Raw genomic sequence first — 8,181 nt, forward strand, 5'->3', positions numbered from 1 at the left:
CCCCATCGTTTAAGATACGCGGTTCAGGCCAACCATCGCTGGCTGAAGTCTTCGTCTCCGGACATGGTCGTCGTCGGCCCCCGCCAGCGTCGGATCCCTCCGATGGACTCGGTCACTTGCCATCCCCAACTCTGCACAAATCGCCACGAGGCGTGGCTTTGACTCGACCATCTTACGTGAGTGCAGCCTTTCCTTGACAGCAAATGAGTCAGATAATGCAGAATCATTAGTGAGCAGTACTCGGCCGACGAGTAGCGAGACGCGATCGGGCGAACTCACGAGTTGCCTTGTTGGTCGTCCGCCGGTGCCCGTGGCGATGGCCAGCCCTGCCGATTGGCGTAGCGGGATGGGGCCGCCTGCAGCGAGGGTGCAGATTATCGAGGGTCTATCGATGCAGGCTGGCATCATGCTGGGTGATCTGTCACATCGCCGGGTGTTGATTGGCAGCAGGGAAAGAACACCCGTTTCCGCCAGACGGACGCTGTTCGCCCCAGCGTGCGAGGAGACGCACCACAAGGCGAAGCAAAGCGACAAGAAGTCAGTAAGCAGAACTGCGCTGGAGGCTGAGTGTTTCTGGCTGGTTGGCCTGACCCAGGGTGCGAGCCAATGGTCAGCCCTATACCGGGTCAGATGCATAAGGCTGCCAATGCATGGATGGGGGCGGCCGGATCGACGGCCAGCGAAGTTTGCGTCCTCAGCGTCCTCAGCGTCCACCGTTGCTGCACCCTTACCGGGCGGCGCAATGGATTGGTCCATTTTGGGGTGAGAGATTGACCAAATCCTGTTCTCCGGTGCTCGATTTGTGGATGGGTGGGATCATATGGATACAGGCTCTGCCCCTCAGCCACGATGCAGGGCTATTGGCAGGGTGCCCGATTCAGCTGGGTGGGCGACTAGTATTCGGAGAAGATATAAGGGACTCCAACACGCGGGTCTTCGTCGGAGGTCGTCCAATTCAATCACTCCCCGATCAAACCAAACCATGGCGTACGATCCATGCGACTGCGACCGGCCGCCGGTGCACAACAAACCCACCCAAGAACTGGTGCTCTGTTTCGATGGCACCGGGAACACGTTTCGGGTGGACGGAGGCGAGAGCAATATCCTGAAGATCTTTCGGATGCTGGACCGCAGCAAAGAGAATCGATGTAAGCCGTTGCCCTATCACTCTCCGTCGAAACATACTAACCAACCCTCCCAAGACTGCTACTACCAACGTGCGTCCCTCCCCTGAAGTGCCTCATACACACACTCACTAACCCTCCCAAGCCGGCATCGGCACCGACATTACCCCCGGCACGTTCGCGAACGTCGCCTTCCGGCCCTTCAGCAACCTGCCGGCCAGCAAAGTCATCGACCAAGCCCTCGCGACCTCCTTCGACCAACACGTCATCGGCGGCTACCGCTTCCTCGCACGACGCTGGCGGCCCGGCTCCCACATCTACCTCTTCGGCTTCTCGCGCGGGGCCTACACGGCCCGCTTCCTGAACGAGATGCTCGACTTCGTGGGCCTGATCTCAGCCGACAACGAAGAACTGATCCCCTTCGTATGGCAAGCCTTCCTGTCCTGGAAATACGCGCACGGGGAGCGGGAAGCGCGGCAAGCGGACAACTTCCTCCGCCTCTGCCGGGACACGATGTGCCGGTCCGTCGGCCTCGTGCATTTTTTGGGCCTGTTCGACACCGTCAACAGCGTCGCGGAGTTCAACAAGGACGTGCTCAAGGACATGGAGACGATGCCTCGCCCGCGCTACATGCGGCACGCGGTGAGCATCGACGAGAAGCGTATCAAGTTCCAGCCCGTGCTGTTCGAGCGGCTGCGCGGCGCGCACGCCAAGAAGGGCCGCGTGAGCACCTGGGCCGAGCGCGCGGAGCAGCAGTTCTGGGGCGTGCCGTTGAGTCCCGTGCTCGATACGGATTTCGAGGAGGTGTATTTCGCGGGGGATCATAGTGATGTCGGCGGCGGGCATCCCCCGGCTTATTCCGGGGAAGGGGCCAGGAGTTGGCCTGTTAGTCAGATTCCCTTGATGTGGATGGTGCAGGAGGCCACGCATGTCGGGTTGACGTTTGATCCGGTGCAGTTGCAGGAGCTGGGGTGTTATCTGGTGCCTGCTGTTTCTCCTTCGTTATCGGGGTCATCGGAGGGGGAAGGGGAAGGGAGGTTGATCGAGGTGGAGGACGTCGCGAAGCCCCAGCAGCAGCAACAACAGCTGATGGAATTCGACCCAGCGATCGTGCACATGGCCGAACGCGCCCCACTGCACGATTCCCTCGAGTACGACTCCGGGAAAGGCGTCGAGACGCTCTTTTGGCGGTTGCTGGAGTGTCTGCCCATGAAACGCCCCAAGGTGAACCGCGACGGCTCCGTCAAGGAGACCCGGTGGCATGTCGGGGGCCTGCGGCGGCCGCTGCCGGACGGGGCGCGCATCCACGCCAGCGTCATCCACCGGCTGCAGCAGGACCCAGAGTACCGGCCGTACAACCTGGGGCTGGGGCATAAGCGGGTGCCCACGACCACGTCGCTGGACCGCCATCAGCATCAAATCGAGAGGCGGGATATCGGGCAGTGGCGTCGGATGCAGCATGGGGGGCTGTGTGATTACTATGTGCAGGTGCAGGCGCCGTTGCCCGGGGGGGGTGCGGGGGCGTCGCGGTGTGCGTCGAGGAAGAGTACGGCTTAGGGTTGCGGTGTGTGTATGCTAGGGTGTGTTTGAATATACAGTGTTTTCCTTCCTACCTTGCCTCTTGCCGATTTCCATGATGCACAGTAAGAAGTCGATAGACTCGATGAGAAATCATATTCATTAAGACATCCATATTACATCTATTCCCCACCCCCTTCTAACATCATCATCGTCATGATCACCCCCTCTATCCACTGACCGAACCCGGCCTAGAAAAGCTTATACCCACCCGGCATCAACGTCTGAAAAACGCCCTCGGGATCATAAGCACTCGCAATCTCCTGCAACTTAGCCAAGTTCTCACTGCCATACCCAGAGTAAATCTCCTGGAACCACGCCGCATCGCCCATGTAGTTGAACGGATCATACAGCCCAGCGGCATCGGTGGCATTGTTAATCAACTCGGTGGTCTCGACGACCCACTGGCCGACGATGGTGTCATACTCGCTGCCGATCCACTCGACCACCTCGGCGTAGCACAAATAGTTCTGGGACGCGTCGAGGCCCAGTGCGTTGCCGCCGCGGGCGGTCGAGGCGTCGATCCAGTTGGCGCCGATGGGCTGCCAGTCCAGCTCGATGATGGAGATGTTGGCGCTCGGGATCTGGGCGTACAGCTTGGGCAGCTGGGCGGCGAAGGTGGCGTTGATGATGTTCACGCCTTCGAGGAGGGATTCGTAGGTGGTTGCTTTGATGGTGCCGGCCACGAAGATGTCACTATAGGTGTTTGTTAGTGCGTTGTGCAGGGGGTGGTGCGGTGCGGGCACAGGCACAAGTTGGTTGAAGGCTAAGGGCTGGCTTACTTGATATGCGGCGTGACAACCGCTCCCATCTCCACGGCCATCTCAGCCACAGTCTTGAACGCCATCGTGTTCGACACGGCCGGGATATCCGTGAACACCTTCAGGGCGTCCGGGTAGCTGACGTCGGGGCTATCGTAGAACAGAATGACCGAACCAACGGCCGAGCCCTCGGAGGGGACGACCGCCGGGACAACGTGGGTCTTGGGGTCGGTGTTGTTGGCAGCGAAAGCAGCAGTTGCCTGATCATGTCGTTAGCCAACCCTCTATCCCCTCTCCACCCTCCCTATCCCACTCATTCACTCTCAAGGGAGAACGTACCGCCAAGAAATCAGGAATATACTCCTCCGCGACAGTCCAGGTACCCGCCCACACCTGGGTGGAGGCGATGGTCTCGATATCGAAGCGCGTCACGATGCCGAAGTTGCTGCTGCCACCTTTCAAGGCCCAGAAGAGGTCCGCGTGCGAGGTGGCGTTGGCCTCGACGATGGTGCCGTTGGCCAGCACGACCTCATAGTTGACGACCGAGTCGCAAGAGAAGCCGACCTGGTTGCCGAAGTAGTTCACGCCGCCGGCCAGGAGCAGACCGGGCACGCCGACGGGGCCGAGGCGGCCGCCGGGGGCGGTGAGGCTGTAGGGTTCTAGGTAGTCGTAGATCTCCTGCCAGCTGTTTTGCACATTAGCACTTCTCTAACAAGAGAGGGAGGGGGTTTGGGTAGAGGAAGCTAAAAGGGGGAGGGTAAGCAAGGCAACGAACCGGAAGCCAGGACCCATGTGCAGCAGCGACTGATCGGCATTCAACTCCAGGGTCGTCAGGTTGGACATGACGATCAGCACCCCGTTGTCGATGTTGTTGGATCCCTGTCGATCATTCGTTAGCGTCCACTCTTATCCTTTGTTTGGTTTGTTTCTTTCTGCGAGTGGAAAAAGGTGGAAGTGGAGTGAAGGTGCTGCTGTGCACATACCCGAATGCCCATGTGGCCACCACCGCGCACGGCGAATTCGGCCTGCGCCGCCACCAACTTCTCAATGCCCCGGGCCAGCTGCGCGCTCGACTGCGGCCGGAACACGCACCCGGGAGCCATGATCTCGGTGTTGGACCAGAAGTTCTGCGCCTCGTAGTCATACACCGTGGTGCTGGGGAGGTAGACCTCGTCCAGGGCACCGCTGAGCACGGTGCAGCCCTTGGTGAGGTTGCTGGCGCCGGCGAGGCCGGCGAGCGGGAGGACGGTGGTGAGCTTCATGGTGAATTCCTCACAAAAACAAAATGCAAGGAAGGGTACAAAGGAGATGAGAATAAGATCCTGAGAGACACCACAGAAAAAAGGTGGACGAGGTGAGGCTTTTAAAGCGAGGCTACAGCCTAGCTGGCGGTGGGGGACCGATAGCCTCCGAACTCAATTGCAAGCCAAGTGATCAGGCCAGACTCCGTACGACTGCAATGCAGGCTCTCCGCGGACTAACCAGGCCAGAAAAGTGGAGGAGCTGCGTTTGCATGAATCAGGTGTGCCTGATCGTGGTGGGGAGAAGAGAAGACGAAGGAACGCAGAATCGCAGTATGCGTGCAGAAACAAAACGGGCTCACCGCGCAGAAGCAAGGCGGAAGCACAGAAGAACGGTTCTAGTTCGTATTGCTAAGCTACACCGGGCTTAGTGGTCTTGCTAGATTGCTGAACAACAACGGGCGTGGATGGAAAGGGATTAGAGTCGCTGCAATAGTCTCAAAAGTGGGGAATTCATCGCCCGGGTTGGGGGGAAGCAGGCAATAGCCGAGGGGGGGGGGGGCACTACCGCCCACGTGGAAGGAGGATTGCGCCAATAGATTCCTGCTCATACACTACCGCTATCTTATACAATTGTACGGCAGTGTGCATGGTGCTTCTGCACGGTTCGGAACCCATTTCCTTGCCGGAGGATGCCGTGCGTGCAGACTGAGATGAGCCGTACGAGCCGTTGGAGGGCCGCGGCTGTCGGTGAGTGAGCGTCTTCCGGATCAAGTACCGCATCTGGATGCTTCGGCGTAACCCTAATTCCCTACTGAAATTTCCCCCTGTGTCGTCTAGACAGCTGTCATTCATATTAGAGATTAAGCAAGTCCCAACCGGCGATACAATGCGGTTGTATCCCCTCCTAACGCCGTGATTACCAAGCAAAGAGCAAGCACCGACCTGATCTGATCCACTTGCTGACACCGACACTGATAGCACATGGCGCCATGACTGCTCCACCAGCGCGGAAAAAAAAAAAAAAACTAAAATAGGAAGAATACAAAAGACAAAGAAAAAAAAAAAAAAACACAGAAGAAGGAATAAAAGCGCAGGAACAGATAGAAGGCAAAAGTAGAAAAACTCCATATCAATTATGCATCAATATACCGTATCATCCGCTATCGCAGGTCCGTATTACTATCCACATTAAACTCCACCGTTCGGATAATGCCCTCCGTACTGCCCTTGCTGCGATGCAAGGTGGGGCCTGGCGTCGTCGTCCCCGGTAGAATATGCTCCTCGCTATCATCGTTGGTACCCCCGTGTAATCGAGTCGAGTAGTGGTTACTGGCGGGCGCGAACTCGGGCGCATCGCGGGGGATGGAGCCCAGCGGGTGGCCGTATTTGCGGGAGGCCGACTCATGGTAGCCGCCGCTATGCGTCGAGAAACCCAGCAGGCGGGGGAAGTAGCGGCGCACGAAGGGGCGCATGGCTGTCGTGCACCCGCCGATGATGCCCAGGTTGAGTTCGATGGTGCACCACATGAGTGCGTTGGTCGTGGTCCCTGTGCTTGTCTTAGTCTCCATTCTTATGGCTTGGTGGGGAGGGGCGTCGCGTACAAGTGAGGTCGGTGCTTTCGAGCAGGGTGTATAAACTGGAGAGACGGATACAGCTGATGACTCCGACACTATCCTCCCTATTAGCATCATGCGTGCGCTCGAACCAACAGAATGCTAAAACACGTACATGCACCCCATAGCCAGCATAGCCCCAACTGCGAACTTCTGTCGGAACGGCATCTGCAATCTCCGCAGCCACGGACTACCACACCATCAGCATATCCTCCCTTTAAGCAGCAAGGCAAAACCCACATCGGAACCAAAGTCGTCATAAAATCCGTGAAAATACCCAGTCCCGCATTCGCAAAGTAAAACACCGGCCGGTTCATGCACGTCGCGTTCGTGATCGAATAATCCCACGAGGCGGCCACGGGGCTGCAGCTGAAGATGTTGGCCAGCACGCTGGCCACGTTGTAGCCCACCGCGATGAAAATGACGGTCCAGACGGCGTAGTGAAAGGTCTTGCTGGGGAAGATGCGCAGGTAGAAGATCAGGACGGAGACTTTGGTGAAGCCGGTGCCGGCGCAGTAGATGATGGCCGCGACGACGTTGAGCTATCGCTGTCAGTTAGATCTGCGCGTCTGGGCGAGGTGAAGGGGCGAGGTGGAAAGACCTACCTTCAGAAACCACGGGGTGAGCGAGCTGTACGGGACGTCCCACATGTGTTTACCCAGACCCCAGTTGAGCACTGTCCATTAGCTTCGTTGTTGAGGTTGTCGCAGCGTATGGGTGGCTTACTGTCGAGGGTGACGCCGGTGAGGATGCAGGATAGGACCTGTTGGTCAGTTGCGATGCACGCCACGGGATATTATTGAGGTAGCTTACAACCGAGATAATCATTAGGTCTGGAGTGTCGTTAGTATACTGCACTTAATAATCTGTAGCGAAGGAGACCTACAATCATCATACGACACACTGCGCACTAGGTAGATGCGCGTCCACATGCGCACGACCAGCGCAATCACCGCCAAAGGCAGGAAAACACAGTTTACAACGAGGAACTTGAGGCCGCACGACGGGGGATCGACGAAGTTGGAGACCATCCCGGCGGGCGGCGCCATGGCCGGCGTGATGGAGGAGCTGTTGGTCATGATGGGCTCAACTCGGCATGATCCTGATCAAAGACGGGTGGGAACAAACACACAAGTAAAAGAAAGAAAGAAAGATACAAAAGAGCGACAGATGAGAATAGATCTGGGGAAGGAAAAGAGAGAAGGGGAAAGAAAGAAGCACAGACTGCTGCCCGGAGATATAAGGTGACAGACAGGCAAACGCCAGGAATGCAGCGGAGACAGTGAACCAGAAGGAAACCAGCAGTGACCACTGCACCAGCCAGGCGACACGTCGGTGCACTCTGTCATATACAATTATCCATCCCTACAATGAACCAAATCTTTAGAATGGCTGCTCTCTCCTCATACCAGAGGAGGAAACGACGCGCTAGACTACGCTACGTAAAAAGCCCTGCCTTGCCCTGCACCAAGATAAGTGGCGAACTCAATTTCTCCCGCTAAGGGAGGGATGGGTTGGACTACTGAGACTATGTGCTGCAGCGCACGTTTTGGCGCTGGGCGACCGTCTATCCGGAGCAGGGACAAGACGAGACTAGTTGGTTCTAGTGCTGCTCATGAGACCCAGCTGGCTGGCTGGTTGTGTTTCTGTTCCCAGACAGAGTCCAATTTTCAGACTTTCGGGGATTCTTCCCCGATGAGTGCGTCAATCGCGAAGATGTCGCCTTATTGCTCATTGATCACATCCCATTCCCCTCTTGCAGCAGAAGATCGTGACGATCACAGCTTGTTTCCCCTTGCTTTGTCTGGGGAATCGACGCATGTCACGGTACAGATCTGAGAGAGAGAGAGGGGGGGGGGGG

General features: G+C 57.4%; 4 protein-coding genes across 4 annotated transcripts; 1 reads left to right on the forward strand and 3 right to left on the reverse strand.

The window, feature by feature from the left end:
• Positions 1-9: 9 nt before the first annotated feature.
• Positions 10-756, reverse strand: BO82DRAFT_401452 (uncharacterized protein; the record flags this gene model as incomplete). Its single annotated transcript, XM_025639257.1, has 1 exon — positions 10-756. One exon carries the CDS (start codon positions 754-756, stop codon positions 10-12), a length of 747 nt encoding a protein of 248 aa, XP_025492661.1.
• A 147-nt stretch (positions 757-903) lies between these two features.
• On the forward strand, positions 904-2,713 carry BO82DRAFT_353696 (T6SS phospholipase effector Tle1-like catalytic domain-containing protein). The gene is made up of 3 exons (XM_025635029.1): positions 904-1,148; positions 1,203-1,217; positions 1,270-2,713. The coding sequence occupies exons 1-3, from the start codon at positions 983-985 to the stop codon at positions 2,679-2,681; spliced, it is 1,593 nt and encodes a 530-aa protein (XP_025492662.1). The 5' UTR covers positions 904-982; the 3' UTR covers positions 2,682-2,713.
• A 142-nt stretch (positions 2,714-2,855) lies between these two features.
• Positions 2,856-4,813, reverse strand: BO82DRAFT_431691 (FAD-binding oxidoreductase). Its single transcript, XM_025640727.1, has 5 exons — positions 4,447-4,813; positions 4,239-4,342; positions 3,803-4,148; positions 3,485-3,723; positions 2,856-3,398 (listed from the first exon to the last, which is right to left on the reverse strand). Exons 1-5 carry the CDS (start codon positions 4,723-4,725, stop codon positions 2,894-2,896), a joined length of 1,473 nt encoding a protein of 490 aa, XP_025492663.1. The 5' UTR covers positions 4,726-4,813; the 3' UTR covers positions 2,856-2,893.
• Positions 4,814-5,867: 1,054 nt separating this feature from the next.
• BO82DRAFT_413673 (uncharacterized protein) lies at positions 5,868-7,399 on the reverse strand (the record flags this gene model as incomplete). The annotated part of the gene is made up of 8 exons (XM_025639894.1): positions 5,868-6,253; positions 6,309-6,376; positions 6,436-6,510; positions 6,561-6,862; positions 6,926-6,996; positions 7,047-7,083; positions 7,134-7,153; positions 7,207-7,399. 8 exons carry the CDS (start codon positions 7,397-7,399, stop codon positions 5,868-5,870), a joined length of 1,152 nt encoding a protein of 383 aa, XP_025492664.1.
• Positions 7,400-8,181: the final 782 nt, after the last annotated feature.

The sequence above is a fragment of the Aspergillus uvarum genome (assembly GCF_003184745.1).
Source record: "Aspergillus uvarum CBS 121591 unplaced genomic scaffold BO82scaffold_22, whole genome shotgun sequence".
In the NCBI taxonomy this organism is placed as follows: Eukaryota; Fungi; Ascomycota; class Eurotiomycetes; order Eurotiales; family Aspergillaceae; genus Aspergillus; species Aspergillus uvarum.

Excerpts from the sequence above, each read along its gene's own strand:
- BO82DRAFT_431691 (XM_025640727.1), bottom strand. The coding sequence starts at position 4,725 with ATGAAGCTCACCACCGTCCTCCCGCTCGCCGGCCTCGCCGGCGCCAGC. Across the intron at positions 4,343-4,446 it reads GTGGCCACATGGGCATTCGG|GGATCCAACAACATCGACAA; the intron begins GTATGTGCACAG and ends AATGATCGACAG. Across the intron at positions 3,399-3,484 it reads GTTGTCACGCCGCATATCAA|TGACATCTTCGTGGCCGGCA; the intron begins GTAAGCCAGCCC and ends AAACACCTATAG.
- BO82DRAFT_353696 (XM_025635029.1), top strand. The coding sequence starts at position 983 with ATGGCGTACGATCCATGCGACTGCGACCGGCCGCCGGTGCACAACAAA.